General features: G+C 33.6%; 1 protein-coding gene across 1 annotated transcript in view; it reads right to left on the reverse strand.

The window, feature by feature from the left end:
* AP3B1 (adaptor related protein complex 3 subunit beta 1) overlaps positions 1-24965 on the reverse strand; it is a 283078-nt gene that overhangs the window by 85225 nt on the left and 172888 nt on the right. The window contains exons 16-20 of the mRNA XM_068535546.1: positions 22142-22328; positions 21042-21172; positions 15894-16002; positions 12932-13079; positions 9594-9741 (exon numbers count right to left, since the gene is read on the reverse strand). Coding sequence (XP_068391647.1) covers positions 9594-9741; positions 12932-13079; positions 15894-16002; positions 21042-21172; positions 22142-22328 — 723 coding nt within the window. The remainder of the gene's footprint in view (positions 1-9593; positions 9742-12931; positions 13080-15893; positions 16003-21041; positions 21173-22141; positions 22329-24965) is intronic.

The raw sequence follows: 24965 nt of genomic DNA on the forward strand, positions 1-24965 counted from the left end.
TATTTTAAAATATTTTTTATTTAGAGATTATAAAAGACCTTCAGAAGAAAATTTAAAAGTAAATTTTATAATCTGACAACTTTTTGCTAACATAAAAATCTAATGTGGAAGACCCAACACAGCCATAAATAAATTAATTAATTAAAAAAAAATCTAATGTGGCTCTTTGGTAGAAAATGTACAAACATTCTCGAAAATAATTTTTAAACAAGTTGATTTAAGAAAAAGAAATGCCTGAACAATACATGCTTGGCTCTGAAATAGTCAATGGGCTTGTGATAGATTAGCCTTTCTGAGATGTAGTTTGTGACTGGCATTGTACTAGGTACTTTATATTTCAACACTGGGTTGCATCAGACTTCTTTTGCCAAAGGTATTCGTTAAAATCTATAAATGATATTTTCAGGCTCTTGCTCTTTAGGGTTGAAAAGAATTCATTTACTTTCTTTTCTGTTTTCCTTTGGGGAGACTAAGAATTCAACCATTTCTGCACATAATTAGGGCTTCCTCCACCACAAATTTGCTTATTCAGTCTACTATATTTTTGAAATGTGGATACCCATGGACTAGATCCCTAAGCCTGAGGTATTCACAGTTCGGTTAGAGATTCAGAAAAGATGCGTAACCTTAAAAAAAAAAAAAGAAAAGAAAAAAGAAAAAATAAGGCACAGTACTGAGTAGCATTATAAACAATTAAAGACCAACAAGGATTAAGGTATTAAATAGATGTATCTGGGTCACCGTTACTTACCTTTATAATGTGTACTTTTTTTTACATTAAACCTCTCAAATTGAAGGCCAAAACTTTTTTGCCAAAACATTTTTGTTCACTTATTCAATCATTCATTCATTCAATACATGTGTATAGAATTTTTAACAGATTCTGTGCTAAGCAATGGAAGTAACACAGCCAAGACAGACAGTCTAGTCCCTGCCTTCAGATAACTTGTAATCTACCAAAGGAGTTTATATCTTATTGTTAATGTAAATTATTACAAATATTTTTGAAGTATTCCTCTAACTACAGAAAGGTATCGCTAAAGCAAAATGTACTTTACCATCATTTAAAGTCTACACGGTTTAGGGCTCTTACAACAGTGCATATACATGAACAAAAGCAATACATCAAATAATACGACAGGTAACATTTTAAAATGATTTTAAGTCCTGCTTCTTTTTTCCCTTATGCCAATATAAAGAAAAATTATTTTCAAGGATCATACAATAATACACATTACTAAAAACAACAGCATTGATTTTCTTCTTCAAAATATTATTTCTGCCACTGAAAACTCCAAAGCATCTAGGTGGGTTTTAATCTTCATTCGTTATTTAAAAACAAAACAAATAATGTTTGCCCCTCTCTCCATACCTGAAATAAATAACAATTTCTAGGATTGGAAAAAAAAAAATGTTAGTTTTGAAGCTGAAATGTAAAAGTTGCAAGTAACAGAAACAGGTTCAGAATGAATATGCCATCTCAACAAGAATAACATTCCTGTGAAGAAAGAACATATAAGAAAAAGCTTATCACCATGTGACTTATCAAAATGCTGTGCTGAGCACAATGGGTGTAGCTTCCTATAAGCTACAATGGTGCATGACTGTCTTTATGGAAATGTAACCACCCCACCTGAAAAATAAGAAACCTATCAAAGCAAGACAAAGTTAAAGCTGGAGGCAAGTCTATATACCTTATTTTCTACTTCACAGCCAGGAGTATGTAACAATATCTATTAAACACACATCAGGTCACATACAACACAGAACAGAGCTGCATGTGAAATTGGCATAATCTCTTATTAGAAGTCTAAAACAAAAAGAAAAAAGGCTCTCAAAAGGACAGAATTTCATTGACTTTCTGAGTAAAGCAAATAACCAGCGACTGAAATACAACATTAGCAATAGATAATGGTCATTTCTACCGAATTGAAAAAGCCTTGCATTCCAAATCAGGGCTATAAAAAGCCTCGTGATGTGTTTGGCATTCCTCTCTTATATTTCATTTTTCATTTAAAAAAATCCACAGTAAGTTCAAAACATGTTCATACTTAAAGGATCTACCTATAAAAATAAAAATCTGAATTCTAAACAAAGAAGTTAAGAGCCCTATTCCATCAAACATTTCTCCATTTGCAATTCATCTTGGTAATAGAGACAGAACCTGGGTAAATGCATATAGGACTTGAGGCAGGAGATTTTTCTTGCTCAATGCATAATTCATGTGCTCCGCCTGCAAAGTGTGTAAAATGAGAATTTCACACCGCAGCATGAGCCATGGAGCTGCAGAGAAAAGGCAGATGAAATCATATTTTACTGTGTGAATTTTATTTCTTACCCTCCCAATATTTACACAAAACCATCATTGACAAACCAAACACACTGACAGATCACCCACTGTTGCCATTGTATTAGTACTTGAGAAGAGATCAGGCAGAAAGATAGACAATTTGTTTCTGTATATTTTTTTAAATAGAGGATTAGGTTTTTAACAGCTGAGTGACTGTATTAGACTTTTATAAGGACAACAGTAACTGATCTTAAAATCTCACTACAAAAATACCTAGTTATCAATTCATCATCCTCAAATCTCCATTTGTTTCCATGGTATTCGATTATACACCTCAACACATCAACATTTCCAAAATGAAATACAAAGTCACAGGGTTAAGAAACTGATTTCTATTTAACATATTTCATTTTAAATCATAAATAAAAGATCCTGGAAATACTTATTAAGCTCCAAATAATACAAACAAAAAACGTAATAATATACCTTGTAAAGATTTTAAAAAATCTATTACGCATGTTCATCTTCATGCTGATTGGAAAAAAAAAAAAAAAAAAGCAAGCAGAAAAGATCTGACACAAAAAGCATCAAAAATGCTTCCTAAGAGGAAACCATTATAAAGCGGTTTGAAATTTAAAACTATAAAACAGGATAAGTGGTACGTATAGATTGTCAAACCCACACTATGCTTTGAAACCAACAAAAATTCAAGGCTTATTTCTAGCCTCACAGGGCAAGGTATTTGCATGAAATATTTTCAGTTAGAATTAACAACCAAAGACAATTTAATGACTCTCTTGCCTTCAAGTCATCTAACACATCTGATTTTACAAATCTGAGGCTCACACTTACACTGTGCTTTAAAATAAAAGTACACTGCCAGCAAATTGAGACTTCTATGTAAGTTAAAAAGAAGTCTAAACTGTTAAACAAATCTTCCCTATTAGATTATACCTACTTCAATAAGAAAGCTTGCTTAATGGCATTCACTTTGCTTTAAAGATCTCAATTGAAGTGAAATGATATTTCTGTTCTGAAGAAATTAAAATATGAACTAAATTGGAAAAGACATAAATTGAAAGAGGCAAGCCTTTGAATTGTCAGAGTAAAAACCAATATTCTACAATCTTCACAGAAGTTAGATAATTGCAACAATCATAAATACTTGGAAAAACACAAGTAAAACTTGTTCCCTACTTCTCAAGTAGGGCAGAAAACTAATCAGATTAGAAAATAGTTCCTTTCACTCTTATCCACAATCTATCCAAACCACATCCCATATTTACTTTATACCCAAGAATTTTTCACATGGTAGATCTTTTATTGAGGCGAATCTTAATATTTACTGACATCTGTACACTAGTCACAAGACCTGTGACCACTCCGTGGAGCACGTAAAAGATTTAATTAGCTTCTTTGCACATCTTAAAAAGGGACTAGCAAAGTTTTGTGAGATCCCTATAATGTGTGATAAAAACCACTGACAAGAGCATCTCAAACACTGCTAGGTATATATAGACAGTACTATTTTTCCCAAAGCTAGTACACATATTAATCTTTGATTCAAATATGGAAATGCTCTTAATGCTATTAGGTGCAAGTATATTAAATATATTTATTTTTCCATTGATAGATTATCATGCTTTATACACAGTTTATGTAATTAAAATGCTGTTAATATTTATAAGGAAAATACATAAAATTATTCACAATAAATTACAATTATGACTTAAAATTTTTATTTTTTTAATCACGGCTTATCTAAATCTTCAGCAGTTGGTGCATAGACACTGAAGATATAATCAGAACTACTCTATCACAGTTAAGGTGTGAAGAGTGGGACTAACAAGGTGATGGTGGAAATAACTATAGTCAGTGGGAGCACTCTAACTTACTGGCTGGTAATAAAAACACTGAAGCCTAGGTTCAATAAAGAAAAAAAAACCCTGGCAACTTAAAAAAAATATTTTAAATAAAAATTTTACCATCTGTTCAACACATAATTTTAACTACAAGCAGGATGTAACTTAATTGTATCAGTAAAACACAGGATAAAGTGATATAAATCTCTTCCTGATTTAATGTAGCCTGTATTACTAATTCTTTTCTCCACTCTTCTGTGTAAAAAAAAAAAAAAAAAAAAAAGTTTCCTAAACACCGTGTGAAGTATGTGAAGTACTGAAAACACGGACCTTTTAAAACTAATTTTGTTACAGGTATCATTTAGGGCAAAATAATTAGTTCATAAAAAGGATTAGACTCACATTAAAATATTTATTAAATTTGGTTCAGAAAAGAACATCTACAAAGAAAAATATGCTTGCCCATCAAAATAACTTTAACTGAAGAGAAAGATAATTTTCTTTGGTCATTACTGACAATATCTGACTTCAAACGAGGACATCTCCCAATCAATAACAGAAACAAACAAACATGACACCAGAATGTATGACGGCAGTTTCGTGTCTCATGGATATGCTAGGGTATGGTGCTGAATGACAGACACTTTCGGAACATAAACAATTCAACAGTGGTTCTCACCCTCTTGACTGTCCCTACACCATTCACATGAGTAATACCCTCTAGTTAGTAATATCCTTCATTCCATGCATTCCATTCATTCTCAACTAGAAGTGGAGGGACTACCCTTGATATAAGGCCACTTTCTCCTCAGCTTATATTTTCTGTAATAAGAGAAATGATGTAAAAGGAAGAACAAAGACACAGAAACAGAAAAGCATACAGCATAAGAACCACAAATAGTCCACTGGGATTGGAACACAAAGAAGGTTAAGACTGGAAAGGTGGGTTTGGACATGCTAGCCTGAGGAGTTTACTGAACTCAAATGACAATGAGGCATCATTATAGGTAACTTTGACATTAATCTGTAGATTAATTAATTAATTAATTAATTAATCTGCAGCTGTAGAGAAGGACTGGGGTTGGGGGAGTGTCTGAGGATGACAAAAGGCAATGGTCTATGGGCAAGGTAATGAAGAGGTGATCTACAATGGTGGTGGTAGGAGAAGAAACAGATATCAAAAATAATACACAGGATCTCTAAGACTTGGCAACCGTGTACACATGTAGGATGAGGGAGGGGTCAAGGACAATTATGGGTCTACAAATCTGGGAGAACAGAAAGCATGCTGGTACCAAATGACAGATCATGTCTTTGGGCTATATTAGGTTTGGGAAACCAGCATTTCCTAAGAGTTCTAAGAATTTGGTTTGAATTTGGGAAGAAAAGTTACAGTTGTAGGGATTTAGCTAGAGATGTTACCATGGAAGTAATTCAGATAAATGTTTTAGCTGAGGCTACAAGAGTTAGTGAGGGACTTCCCTGGTGGCACAGTGGTTAAGAATCCACCTGCCAACGCAGGGGACACGGGTTTGAGCCCTGGTCCAGGAAGATCCCACATGCCACGGAGCAACTAAGCCCATGCGCCACAACTACTGAGCCTGTGCTCTAGAGCCCGTGAGCCACAACTGCTGAAGCCCACACACCTAGAGCCTGTGGTCCGCAACAAGAGAAACCACCGCAATGAGAAGCCCGCGCACTGCAACGAAGAGTAGCCCCCGCTCGCCGCAGCTAGAGAAAGCCCGTGCACGGCAACGAAGACCCAATGCAGCCAAAAATAAATAAATTAATTAAAAAAAAAAAAGAGTTAATGAGTCTTACAACAGTAAATTGTAGAGGAAAAAAAGGACTAAATTAATGCATGTCAATTAATATTTTCGAAAAAAATGTGTACTAATAAGCACTAACTTCGGGGCAATGTTCACACTTGGGTGTCAGAAGGAGGTAAAAAGTGAGGCAACCAAAAGATTAAAGGGTCAGAAAAGTCAGAAGAAAAAGGATGCAGAGAATTTCAAGTAGTATGGGAATAGTCATATAAAAAGACAGAGAAGGATAAACTAAGAGAAGGTCACTGGGTTTGGAGAAAGATCATGGCTGACTTTTTCAGAGAACAATATCTGTAGGAAGTGATAGGAGTAGACACCAATTTAAAAGGGACTAAGAAATAATTGGGTTAAAAAGTAGTGGCTGGAGAATATCTAGATTATTCTTCTGAACTCTCACTTTCACACATTCTGTCTTTCTCTTCCACTCCCTTCTCCTCTCTTTAGGTGCTAGGAAAGCCTTGAGTGCTTTGGTTGGTGGAGGAGAAATTAATGAAAAAAGAGATTGAAGGCACAGTGGACGCAGACGATTATCCACAAAACAAGGCCAAAAGGAAATAGGACTTATTCTCGGCTATGTGGATAGGGATAGCTTACTCAAAGCTCCATTCAAAGAAAAAGGAGGAGGGTAAATCGAGATTGTGTGTCAGAGAGCACAGAGGTAGGATATGCTTACAGTGAATATCAGCTCAGTCTTCTGCAAAAAGTAGATGGGGTCACAGGCTGCAGGTAAGGGGTCACACCTGAACGTTAATTCCTAACTTGAATGGTATAAAAAGAATTGGAAAATGCAGGAGACATAAGAGTTACAAAAAATTTTCGGTTCCTTTTAGCACTGGTGTTCTGTAACTCTAATACTGTTGGTCTCTCAGGGAATTAACGTTCAAGTTAAAAGATGTTAACACTGCTGTTTTATATTTATACAGGGCTTTACATTGATCTTTCACATTTGATTTTTTGTAATAGCACTTGAATAAAGCAGAGTAGGTATTAGCATTTCTACTTTATAGATGAGGAAACTGAAGCATAAAGATATTATATTGAACAAGGAGAACATTATACCTATCTCATAGGACCACCATAAAATGAACTGTTTTTAAAGCCATATATTCAAGATACCCTCAAAGTCCCATTTTCATGCTCGATATCCCCAAAATACATTGTCCAAGTGAAAGAAAAGGAAGAGAGAGAGTAAAAGTATAGATTTAGTTGGGCTGCAGATTTAAGGCAGATGAGTTTTCAGCTCTAACATACTGTCATGCTAAATTAAGGTAAAGCACCCACCATCTGCCTTCATTACTCATAATTTAGAGCAGAAGCCACAACACTTGGTGCAAAGAGGACTTTCCTACAATTACAGAGTTGCCCATTATTAGAAAACTGGTACACTTGTAATTGCATGGTACACTTCAAATCACTCAGAAAGAAATAGAAAGAAAAAAATAGTTATGGTGGCTCCAAGGTGAAGAATATAAATTAAAACAAACAAGCTTATCTGCCTGTTACTGACAGGAAAGGCATTATAATATAGAGAAAATGAACTATATAAGCAAAACACATAGACATAAAACTATCAACAATGTGAGTAAAACCTGAATTTCTCAAGTCTTGGCTCACTGCATTACTTTGAAATTTTATACTGCTGTTCTACAGTAAAATATTTTCAACTATTAAGAGATTTAATCTGATCATTGAACGCACCAAAGAAGAAATAAATTGAATCTCTGAGCTGGGGTACCTCTGTGGCATTCAAATGGGGTCCCCTAAAGCCCAACACTATATAGGCACTAAAGTCTACAATTTTTCAACTTCTACAAAACTTCATAAGAACAACTCACTTTAATTCCACCCACTTCCCATTATTTAATTTCTTGTTTGGTCATTTTAAAAAACACAGATTTCTTATTCTGGGTTGTATTTTCAATTTCTAAAGCTCCTTTATTTTATTTATTTAATTAATTAATTTTTTATAAGTGGTTTTTAAAAAATTTAATTAATTAATTAATTAATTTTTGGCTGCCTTGGGTCCTCGTTGCTGCACGCGGGCTTTCTCTAGTTGTGGCGAGCAGGGGCTACTCTTCCTTGCGGTGTGCAGGCTTCTCATTGCAGTGGCTTCTCTTGTTGCAGACCATGGGCTCTAGGTGCGTGGGCTTCAGTAGTTGTGGCACGTGGCTCAGTAGTTGTGGCTCTCAGGCTCTAGAGCACAGGCTCAGTAGTTGTGGTGCACGGGCTTAGTTGCTCTGCGGCATGTGGGATCTTCCCAGACCAGGGCTCGAACCCGTGCGCCCTGCACTGGAAGGCGGATTCTTAACCACTGCGCCACCAGGGAAGCCCTAAAGCTCCTTTATTTTAAATAACATCTTAAGCTTTTTGTAATTTAAGTAGGAAATGAGAGGATATCAAACTCACTGTGTGGTAAGTTTTTATAAGAGGCCAGATTAATAAACCTAAAAATCTCTAAGATTTTATGTGAATTTTTGAAAAATAAAAATCCTAGATTATATACTATACATAGATATGTTTTAAATATAAATTCAAGTTTCAAATAGGTTTTACAATATTCAAGAATATTTGAAATAAGGTAAGACAGATACTAGCCAATTTTTAAGCATGCTTGTTCTTTTTTTTTTTTTTTTTTTTAAATACGCTTATTCTTTAACAATAAATCTCTGGATGAAGGAGGGCAATTATTACTTTGATGAATTTATTTTCATACTTGGCTACTCAAATGACATTAAAGAAATTCATGTTACCAGAACAAATAAATGAAAAATATAGTAGGTTAAAAAGAAACTGAATTCAATAAAGGGCAAGGTGTGACCATATTTTCAACATATGGAATAATACATTTATTTATAAAAACCACTGCATTTGAAACTTAGCAACCCCATGATCCATTTATAGGCAGGGAATAATAATTAAAGATCAGAAAGATATGTATTAGGTCTGAATTGTGTATTAAAAACTACACTTTTCCAATTCATGGTTTTATTTTTTTGCTGCTAAGCAGACAACTTTTGGTGTTACAAATATTATACCAAAAAGCGTAATCATTCTGTTATAAGTGGTTCTTGCATTTGTTTTAAATATATGGCTATTGCATTTTTATTAACTATTAAAGAATGCATACTCTTTAATTAAACCTTTAAACATATTCTATTATCCAAATGCCTAATATTTTTTTAAAAAGCATATTAGTCTCAATTTCTTATGATGCATGTACATTTATATTTCTTTGCTCAATACTATCTCTGTGACTTCCCTTTACTTCCCCTTTGGCAAAAGCCTCCCTTGTCACATCACAGCCAAGAACAAAAATGTCATACTCATAACACTGAGGTCTCTAAATTTTGCTGGAAAGGGTGAGGTTAAAAAAAGTTTCTAACTTCTCTGCAGAGCTGAATTATAAGGGAAGCGATAATCCAGAAAAAAATAAAATAAAATCACAGGTGTGGATGAGTAAAGATGGTGTTTGTTTTAGTTGTCAGTGACATATTAAATTCCTTGCCTGGTTTCTTGATTCTCAACAAAACACAAATTTTCAGAAATATTTATTCGCAATTGGGAAAAGACTATAAGACTATTTATTTTCAGTTACAAAAATTTGTAATCTCTTACCTTAGTAACTTTTCTGGATTCAGATTCACTTTCAGATTCTGATTCTGATTCAGAATCTGAAGAACTGTCTTCTATTGAACTAGATTCAGCATTGGAAGAATCTGAAGTTTTAGAGTTTTCATTTTCCTTATCCACATCTTCAGAATCACTAATCAGAATAATAAATTTTGAAATATTAGATACTTACATAAACAAGTTTAAGTAGTTTGAAAAAACAAATGACAAGTGTTACCATTTGTCCATTTTGGCTGTGAATCAAAATCTTTATAGAGAAGTGTATTTCACTGAGAACCGTTTCTTTTTAGTGTACAAAAAGACAGTAAAAATGGTTTTAAAATTCCAGAACATGTTAATGAAATAATGATGAAGGTAGTATTACCTATAACCAAATAAATCAGAACCCATTCAAAACTAATTATACCACATCACACACAGTTCAAATGCAAAAGGTTATAAAATAACACTGAATGATATAATAAGTAGAAAATAATTAATAATTAAATGTTTGATTTACCAGAAATACACATTAGGTGCTAACATTAACAACTTCAAAGACAGGCTGATTTTAAAATGCTGTTTCAAAATACTAAGTGTTCATTAATAAATTTAAATATTTATACATCAACTTTTGCTAAAATAGACTTGCATTTTATAGATTTTTCTGTCCAAGAAAATTTTTAACATATGTCCCCTAATGTGACCCTTAAACATATTATATGAGAAAATGTTAACCGGTTCAAAACAGAATTCTTCTAATGTACTAAGTCTTACTAAAAATGTAAGATTATCAGATATAAAGTTTTAAAATACCAAACGATCAAACCTAAGTGCTGATGCTATTCATTCATTTGTTCACTCGCTCCCTTACTTAACAAATATTTACTGACTGCCCACCATATTGTTGGCACTATGTTAGGTGCTAAGGATAACAGAGGTTAGTAAGATACAGATGATCTCCATGTACTCCCTTATAGAGTCTACCGTCCATTGGAGGACACAGAGAAGTAAGCTGGCAGTGACAATAAAGCATGGAAAATAATAAGTAATAAAGTATACTGTGTCACGAGAACACCAGGAGGAACATCTAAACAAACCTGACCGAGAGTGGGAACACTTCTAGAGGAAGAGACACATGAGTTGAAAAAGAGAAATAAGGCAGGCAGAAGGCAAGGGAAGTAGGTCTCCAAGAAGAGATAACATGTAAGATAGCCAAAAGGTCTTCTCTCAGGGGAAAAGAGATGTCTTGTGGTCTTTTTTATTTGCTCAAATTTGAAGGTCTAGTTCTCTTTACTGTGTGTGTGTGTGTGTGTGTGTGTGTATTGTTCTAAAAATCCACTTCGTTTAAAAAAAAAAAAATCTATCTTGTGCCAAAGACTATTAGGCACTTCATAAGCAACTATCTAATTCAGATGTTCTAACATATTCTTACTGGGCGCATTATTATCCTATAATATTCAGGAAAGTTAAGTAACTTGCTCAAGGACACACAGCCAGGAGGGGTGGACTTGGAATTTAAACTCAAGTCTGTCTTACTATAAAGACCATATTTTCTCCACTACCCAATACTCTTTCCCTTCAAATGAAAATACTTTGGAGTATAAAACTCAAAGTTAGTCATAAATAGTTATGATTACTAAAGGGTGGTTTTGAAGATACTTAAAGCCCCTTGCTTTAAAAAATTATCATATAGTTATACTGGCAAAGTTTTTAAAAAAAATTCTAAGAGACAAGCAGAAAAACACACGGGGAGGGAGAGTGGTGAGGCAAGGGAAGAATCGATATTTCCCTGAATTGAATTTTGTGGAGGAAATATGATTGCTATTTATTAAAAATGGAGTCATGGTAACATCTCAGAGCACATGTAATTATATTTGATGACTAAAAAGTATGTTGTTGTTTTTTCTTCCCCTAGCAAAGAATGGCAATTTATTATCCCTCATTTAATGGTTAAAACATGTACTTAAAAATATAAGGTTTAGAATGTATCTGAGATTTCCTTTTGTATAATAAACAATTTTTTAAAATGCAAACATGGGTTAAAAAAAAAAAGTCCATTTCTGAAGAAAAAAAGCATGAAACTAATACAATTTATGATTATAAATTTCTAGTATATTGACTTTTGCTATTGGAAAGGATATTTAGTGCACTGAACATAACTTCCCTTTCTAAGAATGATACTTTTTATAAACTATGTATTATAGATATTCTGATATTAAATTAGAAGCAAAGAACTTCTAAGAAAAGGCTACTACAAACCAAGTAACTCGCTTGCTGCAGCAAGTGAATGATTCTGAATATATTTAACTTCTAGCCTTTAAGATAAGATTTTGAAGGTAAAAGTGTTATTTTGCTTTGCATCACTCAATTTTGATGGGTAATGATTGTTTACCTTACTGCTTAGAGTTTCAGATGTTAATCTAATGAAAAGAATTTACTGGTAACTAGCTTTTTAACTTTGCAATGATGAAAAGCCTGTATTAATTTAACCTACAGATTTCATTTGTTCTGAACAGGAAAAACAATATAAATCACTTTTAAAATCATTAAATCCTGACTTAAATTAATAAAGTCATAATTAGAGCATTATGCTGTGTTTGTTATGGAAGTGGCAGGGCGAGCTGCTTTAATTACTGTCTGTAATAAAAGGAGCAGAGAGCGTACTGCGCCCCAATCAGTGCTGTCAGCCAAGACTGAGCTAGGCTGCAAGCTCATCAAGTGCGCGGGCAGCAGGCTCCCAGGGAAAGGGCCATCGTGTCTGCAGAGGCCACTCACTGACAGCAGTGGGGAAAACAGACTCAGACAATCCAAGGTATCAGCCCCAATTACTCAAAATTTTAATGACACTTTAATACATGATAATGTTGTTGATAATGGGAGATCTTAAAAAGTGCTAACACTTAAATATCTTATGACCGTCTTCCTTCACAGCCCCTGACTCTAATATTTGGATCATAATCTTTTTAATATAACATTATTTAGAAAAATCAATTGTCTTAGTTACATAATGGCAAAGTGTTGAAGGATTTAATTTTCACCCTCAGCAAAATTGCTTCAAAAGGTAATTAAGTGTTTCATACCGACTGCTTGATCACTTAACTCAGCCTTCCAAGGTTACACCAATTTTCAAAATGTAACCCCAAGATTTTTTCAAGTTCAAAATGAAAACTGAGCATTACAGGTAAGAGAATAATATGAATTAGTATTTTAAATTAATATTACAAGATTTAAAATCTGTTTGGGAAAAACACACACACACACACTTATTTTCTCACTCAATGTTAGACCGGGGGAAAAGACCACAGAATGTTTTTGAAGGAAATTCTGACAAAATAATTCACCTTTTTCCTTTGGTTTTGGAGTTCTTCTTGGCTGCTCTTTTGTTTTCTGCCTCTGACTCACTTCCACTCTCACTCTCGCGCTCACTGGAGTCCTCACTGCTGTCTCCTTCCTCGTCTTGTTCCCCACTTTCACTTCCAGATTCACTCTCTGAAAAAAAGATATCCAGATGCTCCTTGATTTATAGCCATTTAATTATACATAAGGACACAAGTAAGTGTCAACATTCATCACAAATGAAACCAGATGCTGAATTTTAGTTTGGTGGACCCCGGGTGTTCCACATTTCCTATTTCTGCCCTCTGGTCACTTAGACTCCTGAACCCTGCGGCAGGGTAAGCATGGCGGGACTCCAGTGCACAGAGAAGGCACTCTGCTAGTGAGTGGGGAAAGGCAAAGAAAAGATCAACCAACTAAACCAAAGTGAGCCTATCTTGCTTTTCAAACCCATAAGTATTTTAGCTATGGCAAAAACTTTTTATTTAAAGAATGATTATGAGGATGATACAAGAATAAAGAAATAATTTTAATTCCTCTACTTATAATGAGAAATTTTATTTAGAGAAAAGGAAGGGATTGTTGAATTTTCTTAGGAACCAATTTTGAGAGGGAAATGAGTCATTCAAATCGTCTTCAAAAATTCCTAAATTCAAAGGCAATAAAGCAACATCACTAATTAAAAAGCACTTATTTTAGCTAGTATAGGAGTCTTCCGTAGGTCAAAGAAATGATAAAGTTACACTGAGGCAGTATATAGTTAAATGTTTTATGAATAAATTATGGTATACTAGGGCTTTTTGCAGAAGTGATACATATAGTATATTTATGTGTATTTTCAACATGAAGCATAATTTTTTACTAGTTGAAATGATTATAGGTGCAGAGTTGTATCCTAGATAAGAGGACAAACTGTTGTCCCGGCCTATGATCTATCTGATGAAATGTCCTCAGGCAGGAACGTAACCTCTAGTTAAAACAGTATTCTAATAGGTAAGTAATAGCTACTTTATGAGGATTAATTCATGTATCACAGCGAAAAGCTAGGAGTGCCTATATTCTTTTGGAACAGCTTGAAGTGGTTATAAGCATGAGTTCTCAAGCTGGAATGTCCGAGTTCAAACCCTGGCCCTGCCGTTGTACCAAGTTGTAAGACTGAGGAAGTTATTCAGCCTCTCTGGGTCTCAGTTTTCCTTTCAGCAAAGGCTACTTCAAAGAGCTGTTGTGAAGATTAAATGATTTGAAACATGTAAAGGTGATTAGGACACAACAGTGCCTGCCACATGGTAAGGCACTCTTTATCATCAGCTTTTACAAAGAGCAAAATTTATTTTACCCAAACTTTACAAAGGCAAAACAAAACTGCTGAATAAGAATATTTTGAATTTGTTGTGATATCAAAGTTAAGTACACGTACATATTAACTTAGATAAATCGTTTATGCTATAAATAAATAAATAAATAAATAAATAAATAAATAAATAAATAAATAAGAAAGAAAGTATAGCATCTAAGTTACTTTCTCATGTTATTACATGGGAGTTCAACATGAATCTGGGTCCAGTTCACTTCAGGCACTGTTTATTTAAATTTTCAAGTTAGGAAAATCCTTGAGGAAGTTCGTTTATCCTCAAGAAGGCATGCTCACTAGAAAAAAACTGGTAACTTCTAATGAGAAAAGTTCTCTCTTTCCTCTGGTAGCCAGAATGGAACTCCTGCCATATGACTCCCTATTATAAGTACTCAGATAATCCCATGAAAAGCCATAATGTTAATGGAATATTTCAAATATGTACTGAAAAAGGTTAGACTCTAAACAGACAGGAGCTTGTGAATAAAGGGGATGGAGACAAATATCTATATGAAACACTCAACTACACAACATATCTTTCTCAATGGTCTATATCATTCCTGAAATTCCATATTTTTTAGCATTAACTCTTTGTATTGTAGTAATTTCTCCCATTTTTCAGCGTATTACTTCAGAAGGTAACGCACCACAGATTAACTTATCCGAAACTGAAAACAAAGATTTCAACAGGGGAAACAGAGGAAAAAATGAATGAATTACCTTAATGTCAGGTAATGGATGACCAAGTACTAGTGAGCAGCCCTGGCTTCCCAAGGAATAAAGGTTTTAAAAGAAAGAGATGTCATTTGGTCTTGGATCAGATAAGTTTACTAGGTTAACTGTTACTAAGAGTATGTAACTCCTATATATACCTTATTATGCAACTCACTCAGACTTTCAGTATTGAAGAGACTTAAAAAGCATCTAACTCTACCCCTTCATTTATCAGATATAGAGAAGGTAAGTGCCTTATTCAATTTGCTTGGCTAAAACTCAGGACTTCTAGATCCTTCCTGTTCAGTATTTTTTTCACTGCATGTGGTTGCCCTCAATCTTTTTAGCTCTTTGTTTCTTTATAATACACAAGAGACTTATTAATTTTAGCTTTCATGTAGAAGTAAAAGAGTAAAAAAATGGATAAGAACAGACTGCTCAAGGTTAAAAATAAACTTTACATTTTATTGGGGGTTGGCCATAAAGTTCGTTTGGGTTTTTCCGTAACAGCTTACAGAAAAACCCGAATGAAGTTTTTGGCCAATCCTATACAAAAGAAAAGTTACTTTTAAAGGCCCCACTAAAGGCTTATCAAATATAAAATTACATTTTTCAATATGCTAATGAATATCACAGGCAGTGTGGGTTAGAATTCAGAAAAGCATGCGTTCCTGTTTCAACTCTATCATTTATTAGCTGTGGGTCCAAGAGGAAATGTCAAATGAAAAGGCATTAGAAATTACTTTGAAAACAGTGATATGTAAGTGAAAGGAATTATTGTAATGGTATAAACTTCATTTAAACCAGCTTGTTGAATATTATGTTCTAGGCCTTATTGGTCTATAGGAAGCACAGTATATAAGCTATAGTGAAAAATGTTTTTCAATGAATTAAAACCCCACCGTCACTGCTGCTCTCAGAAGAGTCCTCCTCCTCCTCTGCAGATTCAGAATAAAATTTCTTATCAGGATTCTCTTTCTTTGCTTTTCCTGCTGGGGTCCATTCTTTTGCCTGATTAAAAAAAAAAAAGTAAAAATGTAAATATCAATGAATTCTCATTAAGGGATTCAGTCTTCAGGTAAACTTAGTCATTCAGAATACTCTGTGAACCCAGAAGGAAGTTTAAAGCCTCAACAGAGAAGGCAACTCTGAGAATCCTGACACTGGTTCGTTCCCCTTTACCCCTAAGCAGAGGAACATAAACTCTCACTCAGAGCCTATTATGTTAGATCAACAACCTTGTTGTAACATATGATTTTAAACACTTGTGTATTTGTTGGTCTACAGAAGATTTAAACTAAAGTAAGATAGTCTAGAAGAGATGAGGGCAATTAGAGGCAGACACAGTAAGAGCAGTAAGAAATTCAAGTTCACAGCTTGATACTGAGGTAAAAGAAAAAAAAGAAAGAAAATACTTAGTATAGGCAATAAATAACCCGTACCATCTCAAGAGCCTGAACCCTGGGGTATCTTGGGGTTCTATCAAGACAGAATCTTGGCTTCTGTCTTTCTCTTCTATCCTAAACATCTAATGTATCAAGAAAGCCTATAATCACCACCTTAGTCAGAGCTCTCTCTCTCCCGGATTACAACAGTCCCTAACCGGCTATGTTGTATCTATGCCCACCTCCCATCTCCCATTCCAAGTTGGCTCAACACAGCAGCTAGAATGATTTGATTAACTCTAGCCAAGTCCCTCTTTGTTTGAAATGCTGCGAAAGGCCTCCCATTCACTCGGAAAAAATGAAGTTCTTACAGCACTCTGCTCAGCCCTACGTGCCTGAGGTCCCCTCGGTCCTCCCGCTGTTGCTCTCCCTCCTGCCCACTGCCCTCCAGCCACTCCTTACAGTGTCTTCAAACACCCCAGGCATGCTCCCCTCTTCAGGCCTTTCCTCAAAGCGGTTCCTACTTCCAATATCCTCCCCCACACGACTTGCGTGGCTCATTCCCTTACCTCCTTCAATTCCCTGTACAAATGCCACCTCAGGGAGGACCACTCTACTTAAAATTCCAACCTCCCATGCCTGGTACTTCTGATCTTCCTTTGCTCTAGTCTTTTTTTTTTGGTCACAGCACTTATTACTTTCTAACATACTACTGTATACAATTTATATATTTAACTGTCAGTCTATCCCTGCTAGAATGTCAGCTTCTGGAGAGCAGAGATGTTTGAATATTTTGTACACTGATATATCTTAAATGTGTCTGGCACGATAATCATTAGTTGGGTGATAGCATCTTAAAAACTTTAATACAGTGTATTAAAGTAAAAGAAATTTTTTTTATAGTGTGACTTTGATTCATTAAGAAAAAATTAAATCATGTTTCATACACTCTCTTTTAAAGGGCAAGAAAATGTATATTTTTTAAAAGGTCAAGAATGGTTAAGACTCATTTATTTATCACACTTTTGAGCTTCTACTATGTGCTAGCCTGCTAGAGTAACATTTTGTTGTAAAGAAATTTATAGTAGGACAGAGGTTCTTATTCAAGAGGGGTTCTCAGCACTGGATATATGTCAGAATCACCTGAGAATATTTTTAAAAATACTAATACCAACAATAAAAATACTAATACTAAAAAAGCTAATGCTTGGGATTCACTTCCTAAGATTCTGATTTAATTGGTCTGGTGCAGGTCTGACATAGGTTTGTTTTGTTTAAAGATCTCTGTATGATTATAGTGTACAGCTAGGTTTGAAAACCACTGATCTAGAGGGCTTATGGGCTTAAGATATGTTGCTTAAAAGGATAAGCTTCAGTAACTTGGAAAACTATCTGGACAATAATAGAAAAATAAGTAAAAGTTACTCAAATATGTTTGAATAAGATACTAACATAAGATCAGCAGTATTCCTTTCTTTTTTTACGTATATTTAAAATGCTCTGTCCTCCAGTTACAAATAAAGATGGTATTCTATAAACAAATTTCTCCTATATTTAATGAACAGTGAAGTTCATATTTTTCTTAAATCCAAACAAGTAATATTTTTCTGAAGGCTAGTAAAAAGTGTGTGAGGTTAATTTATAGGAAAAAAATTACTTAATTAGACTATGGCTTTCAGGGTAAGACTGAGTCAACATATAAGGAACATCAGGCCCTTATGCTCAAAGGGGTATATTATTTTGACATGGCCATGGACTCTCTATTCATGGAGTTTTAGGTTTTAAAGGGTAAAGACTAACAATAAAAATATTTTACTTTTCGTTATGGTCTTTTATGACTATGATAATTGTATCATTCTAAGCAAAAGAAATAACACGGAAAAGAGAAGAGGAAAAGAATAGCAAGGCACTAATTTGGAAGTTCCTATGTAGGATAAAATACTGATAGTAACTGATAGTAGATGTGTTTATAAAGCAAAATACCCTTGATATGCAAAAGACAGTTTTTCTGTAACTGGGGAGAAAAGAACTTCCTAGAACTAAGCAAAAAAAAATTATAAAGAATCTTGAAAACTTACTGGTGTCATAATATAAATATATATCGTATATGATATCCTGGAAATGGTAGTATGCAATGCAAAGTGACTTCTAGTGTCAATGTGACTAGGTTTCATGTTGTTTTGATTAAAATATCAGATTATCTAAGCCTAGGCCATTATTCTTACTAAGTTATATTTCATAGTAACAAGATGTGACCCTGTAAGATCACTTTATAGTAAAACTAGGATAACACATGTATTACGTGCATGAAATACACTGACGGGACTTTAGAGGGGTGAGGTAGAATGAAAGACTATGTGAACAGTACTTTCTGCATTGTTGCAGCTGCATCTTATAATAAAACTATGTGCATTATTTTTATATTTACTTGAGTCTCTATAGTATAATTTTAAGTCAGTATGTCCAGGGACCAACAGACTGAAACTGTTTTCTGCATGGCATCAACGGAGAGTGACATTTTTTTCCAACCAAGTTCTATCAATTATAATTATCCTCCACAATAAGCTACCAATTATTAATTTTCACAATGTAGTCAGCAAAATGAAAAAGAAATCAATTTGTATCTGTTGAACTGGACAGGTGAAATGAATATAAGAAAATAGGTTGTTTAAGTACTGTCCCTATAAGATAGTTAATGCTTAGAAGAGCACATGAAAATAGAAGCCAGCCAACCAACCAATCTATCAGCCAATATAAGGATACTGCTGAGACCAAATTAAATTGCATGGCATTGTTATTAATTTCTGAGATGATAAACTATTTTTATTTTACTTTTTTTCGGTGGATTGGGCAGCAAGGAGGAAGGATAGGGCGGAAGCTGGGGTAGGATAAAAGGATGACGCTACTTGGACCAAAACATTATGTACCCAACAATGAAAAGGACAGAACCGTAAAAACAACAAACAGACATAGAAATTAGGAGAGACAGTATTTCTGTGAAAGAATCATAACAAAGAACACGCTCTTTGTATTCTGGCACCTGACCAAAAGTTTCACAAGTAAGCCAATTTTTTTGAAGAATACTTAAGCGTAGTATGTAGATTTGAGGGGAAATCACCAAACTTAGTTGCAAGGAGGAGCATGCAACTTGTTTTTAGTAAGTTTTATAATTTTAAAAATCATCTCTAAATAGAGATAATTTGTCGCAGCATGAAAACAGTGGTGTTAAATACTAAGGATAGTACAGATTTGCAAACAAGCTCAAGCTTCCTCTCCTCATGTTACATAACAAAATGCAGTAAGAGAATGAACAATGGACTCAGATAAGGGTTGGAATCCCAATTCCATCACTTACTAGCTATGGGAACTTGGGCAATTTACTTAAGTTCTCTGAACCTTGGTTTCATCATCTGCAGAATGGGAATAACAATAATGATCACTTATAATCATTATGAGGTTTAAACAAGATAATGTTTATAAAACTATCAAAGTACACTCCAGGGTCTGCTAAATGGAGCCATTATCAGCTATTATTGCTCTTGCCACACTCCAAAGCCAGACAAGTTTGTGTAGTTAAGAGAAACATATTTCTCAAAAGAATCAAATTAAATGGCCATGCCTGGGGTATTCCCTGGCGGTCCAGTGGTTAGGACTTGATGCTTTCACTGCTGTGGCCCAGGCCCAGGCCCTGGTTGGGGAACTAAGATCATGCAAGCTGCGCAGTGTGGCAAAAAAAAAAAAAAAAAGCTATGCCTGTTATAGAAATTCTTCTATTTAAAGTAATATTTTTTTCCATTGTATATGGAAAAGTTAGGCAAGAAGATTAACTGACTTTCTCATAGGAATTAGTGAGAAAGACCGGTTATCTGAATCCTAGTTCAAAAAATGTTTTCTACCAGAAAAGCATCCAGGATGTAATACCTAACTGTTCTTTTTTATTAATTCTACTTAAAAAAGTAACAGATATATTTCACATAATCAATCTCTAAAGACAATCAGAAGACCCCTCTCTTTATTTCTCTTGTTTATATAAGAAAGAAAGAGATAATACTAGGAAAGAACACTAATTCTCTTACTTTAGTGGCCAACATGTTTTAAATATCTAGGAAAAGGTTATTTATAGAGAGAGCTTTTTTTTTTTAATGTGAAAGCAACATATTATTCATTTTAATTGTGACCGTGTGTAAGGACATTTTTGGTACATGATGCTTCCTATTTATGTTTAGGCTTCACGTAAAAAAGGTTCATCAGAAAATCGAGAAGAACACTTTGTATGGTTTTTCTGGAAGAGACAGCAAAAATGATTTAGAAAACATTAACAGGAAGCTTACGAATCTCTAAACTAAGTAGGAAAAGCTCAACCCAATGAAACTAAATATCTTAGAAATTGAATCTACACAACTACAAATGCAATACCACAAATGTGGGTGGCACTGATGCAGAGAATTCCATTCTCTATTTCCTTGAAGAAAAGGAACAGTACATGTACAACGACATAGGAATACTACAATATTTACTTCCCATAGCAGCAAGATATATCTAACACATTACATTTAGAAATACCAGAACAATTTTCAATCCCCCAAAAAAGCTTTTATATAAAACAATAGTTATTCCAGAATCTCCCACTGCTTGACAAAATTAATTTCAGAAAGGTCAGCTTACCAACTCTATTACTTCTACATTTCGAACTGATGGGTCAGGCGCCACCTCTGGCCAATTAGATAATTCCAGGTACCCAGTAGCTTTAGTGTTGAGAGTATGAGATAAAGTGCCAAGCTGGTAATGATCCCTACCTATTAAAATAGAGGAAAATATAAAATAAACAATATGAGCTGTATATAACAGAGAACAATCCTAATCAGAGCTCAAGGTAATTGGCATATTACCTCAAATGTCAAGGAATAAATATAAACTAGGAAGCTCTTCATAGGTCAAAAAACTGATTTCAGTCCATAGATTACAATAATCTCCCCCATAATGGTCAATAAAAAAGCTAATCAGTCAGTGTGTTTAGAGGTGTTGCTCTGTTTGTAGCTTCTCTAAAAATTACTTTACTGTGAATATTAAGAATGACAGCACAGTTAAACAATCCATATACATGTCTTGCTACAAACACATTCAGAATTTTAATAGTTTTTCTACAAAACTGAACTGCTTTTTATCGCTTTACAACAATTAAATAAGAAATAATATGAAAACCAAAGTATATAATCATTTGATTCCCACTGTAATGGCTACCTGTTAAACTGAGAAAATAAACACTCCTTTTAAAACGCTGGGGAAAATAAGTCAACTTCCATCTTTGAAAAGCAAACAAATATAAAGGGATATTTTTATGAAACAATTCTTCCTGGAAAAGCTTATGTTAGTGTACACAGAATATTTATTTAATAACAACTAAGTATTAAGGTGAATTATATACGCATTAAACAAAGCTATCTATTTAAAACAGAGATGAAGTCAATGTCTGCAAGAACAACATAGCTTTTATCTGTTGTTCAGCCAAATCATCTGGTTAGAATAAAAATAAAATCAGAAGATTGAAATTATTTAGGTAAATAAGGTCTATAAAAACATGAACTACTATAAAGCTTGCGTTGGAGAACAGATGAATGAGTAGAAAGCACACTGTTCTTACATATTTACATATGCTAATCAATTATATTTTCTAAGAGATAAATTTTAAACATGTTAGAAATGGGATATAATGTCATAATTTTTTAGACAACAAATATTTTGCAGGTATATTCTGATAATAGTACCTTTAAAAGGAGACTCAAGCAGTGGTGCGGGTTTTTGAGCCAGGAATATTTTTTTGGCATATTTACTTAAAGCTCCACTCTTCTCATTCGGAACAATAAGCTGCCTAATAAATCTTGTACGGTCTCTGATGTCGTAGTTTTGATCATACTTGCCGAGATTTAATATGTACTGGGTAAGCAATTTTGTCTGTTGGAGAAAAACAGAACAAGATGAGAATAGTTATTTATGATTATTGATAACTCTGGATAAACATATTTAAAGAGGTAATAAAAATGAATGGTTATGTCAAACAAATGTTGTTCCATAGGGAATATGCATTTCTAACGCTGCAAATGGAATTCTGAAGCCAAAGCACATGTCCTCTTCAGTATTGGGGAGGTGAATGCTGAGTACTGAGAAGCAGCCATGTGCTAGATTATTAAACTGCTGAAGTGGAAAGAAAGGCATCATTAAAAAAATAATCATATATGGCAAACCCGCTGAAGGGTCTACGTGAGAATAATGAATGTGGAAATACAACTAAAAACATGGCACTCAAAACTTAATCGGAAAAATATGCAGGACATCAAAACATCAGAGAGTATTAGGGGGCTGGCAAACTGCTTCTCCTGAGGTGTGTTTTATGAAGAGATACTGTCCCTGGCATAAGCAGTGTCTGCACTCTGACTGCACTCAGTTACTTTACCCTGAATTATGACCCATTAAAGCAGACACATGAATCACTGAACTGGATTACTGCAAATTATTTGCAGTGCATTTAGCTGTTACTTTTTCATAAAAGCAAGCTGCTGATGCCCTCTAAAAACTAGGATAAAAGACTCCTTCCATTTTTTTCCCCATGTTGCTTATAGCCTCTGGTAATATTGGTCATTTATTTATTTATGTTAGTGAACAACTTATTATAGCAGCTTTTACACTATAATAAGGTTTCCTAAGTCAATTTCTGAATGTACTACATTAACATATATTGAGATAATTTTAATAATAATTAAACCAAAATTGAAATGTTAACAAAATAGGTTTGTATTTTAAACTCCAGTTATTTTATTGAAAAAGCATAATTTTAATTTAGAAGGTTACACACATACAATTCTAACTATAAATAGGATTCATAATACATGGAAAAAATAAACATCTGCATTAGAACATTTTACAGACATTAGAAGTGGATTAAAAAAAATAAAATCAATGAAGTCAGGCAAAGCTAAAGATAGTTCTATAACAATAAGCCAAAGTACAGGAATGGTGTGGTAAACTCTTTTATAATATTAATTTGTTAAGATAATTGATTTGGATAAAAAGCAACCTTCTTTCAGTAATCTATTTAAAAACCATTAACCTAGTTTTACTAAAGCAGAACTACAAAAAATACAAGTGAAAAATGTTAATAGAGCTATTCTAAATTTGGTTACCAACTACTGCTATCCACTAATCATTAGACCATGTTGGTTCAACCACAGATAAGAAAAATTCTATGATTGATTTTTAAGGACAATTAGCAAAATAGTCACCAAATGAGTAATACAGGTCAAAAGGAAGTGTTGTACACTGGACTGTGTAATCAGCTTGCTGGGATAACCTGGGAAAAATACACCCAACTGTTAGTTTCCTCAAATGTAGAGTGAGAATCTATAACTAGGTTAACTCTAAAGTCTATTTTTGAGTGTTGAGATTTAGAATACGGAACTAAAATAAATCAGAAAAATAAAATAAGTCTATTCATTGAAATAATTTTTTGAGTTAGTGGACTGATTCATCTTGCTTTTATTTCTGATCCCTGAAATTAATGTTTAGGAAATTAAATTATTTCAAAATATTAACAGACACTATTGAAAGTGAGATAGAAAATTTTAAGTAATTAAAATTATGTAATTTCTATAATATGTATTTATTGACTGTAAAACTTGTTTTATTATATTGGTAGGTTATGAAACAGTTCTACCAAAAATGTATTTTCAAAAATAAAATTCTAAAAGACAAAATCATATCCATGTTCAATGATGCATTAAAAGCATAAGCAGAATAATTTTCACTCAGATATGTATTTATTCATATACTTTAATCAATTTCTTAGCTCTGTCTATCTCTAAAACCAAACCATTGGTATTTATTTGAAGAACATATTTTTATATGGTCTTATTATTTTTAAATTAAAGAAAATAAAATTGCCTACAATCTTCTTCATAACTGAATTTTATGGTCACCAATTATGAAAATGTTGACATTTGCAACTTACTCTTCTCTATAGAACATAATATTTTTAATGGAAAAAAATGTCTTCTTTACAGTTTGAATGATCTGGTAAGCACAGAGAAAATTCTGTTGAATACAAGGATATTCTCAATGCTTTCTTTTATGTTAAAATCTGTAAATATTTCAAGCCTAGATATTTAACTTTCCCCCCTCCATTCAATAAAACTATCTTTGAGATAAAACTTTTAAATAATTCTCTATACTGTAAAAAAAAATTCCATCAAATTTAGATAATGCAAAACCAACTGCCTCCTCGATTTCATTTCATTCTAATACAAAATATAAGCTTAACCACAAAAATAGGAGTTCCATCAAAAAGGTCTTCACCATAGTTGAGATACCACAAATGACAGAACTTCTAAAATAAAATTTTAGCTCTTACTACTTAATTTGTTCAGTTCTTCCTTTGTTTTTATAGGGATACATTTCAATGTCTTCCTGTTTGCAAGATTTGTTTCTAAGAATTGTTATTTGCTAAAATTTTCAAAAGCTGAAGGTTTTTGGTGCTCTACCTGATAAACACTTTAAAGATTTCCAAATGATTTTGAATCAGAATCTAACCAATACACA

The sequence above is a fragment of the Eschrichtius robustus genome, chromosome 2 (genome assembly GCF_028021215.1).
Source record: "Eschrichtius robustus isolate mEscRob2 chromosome 2, mEscRob2.pri, whole genome shotgun sequence".
In the NCBI taxonomy this organism is placed as follows: Eukaryota; Metazoa; Chordata; class Mammalia; order Artiodactyla; family Eschrichtiidae; genus Eschrichtius; species Eschrichtius robustus.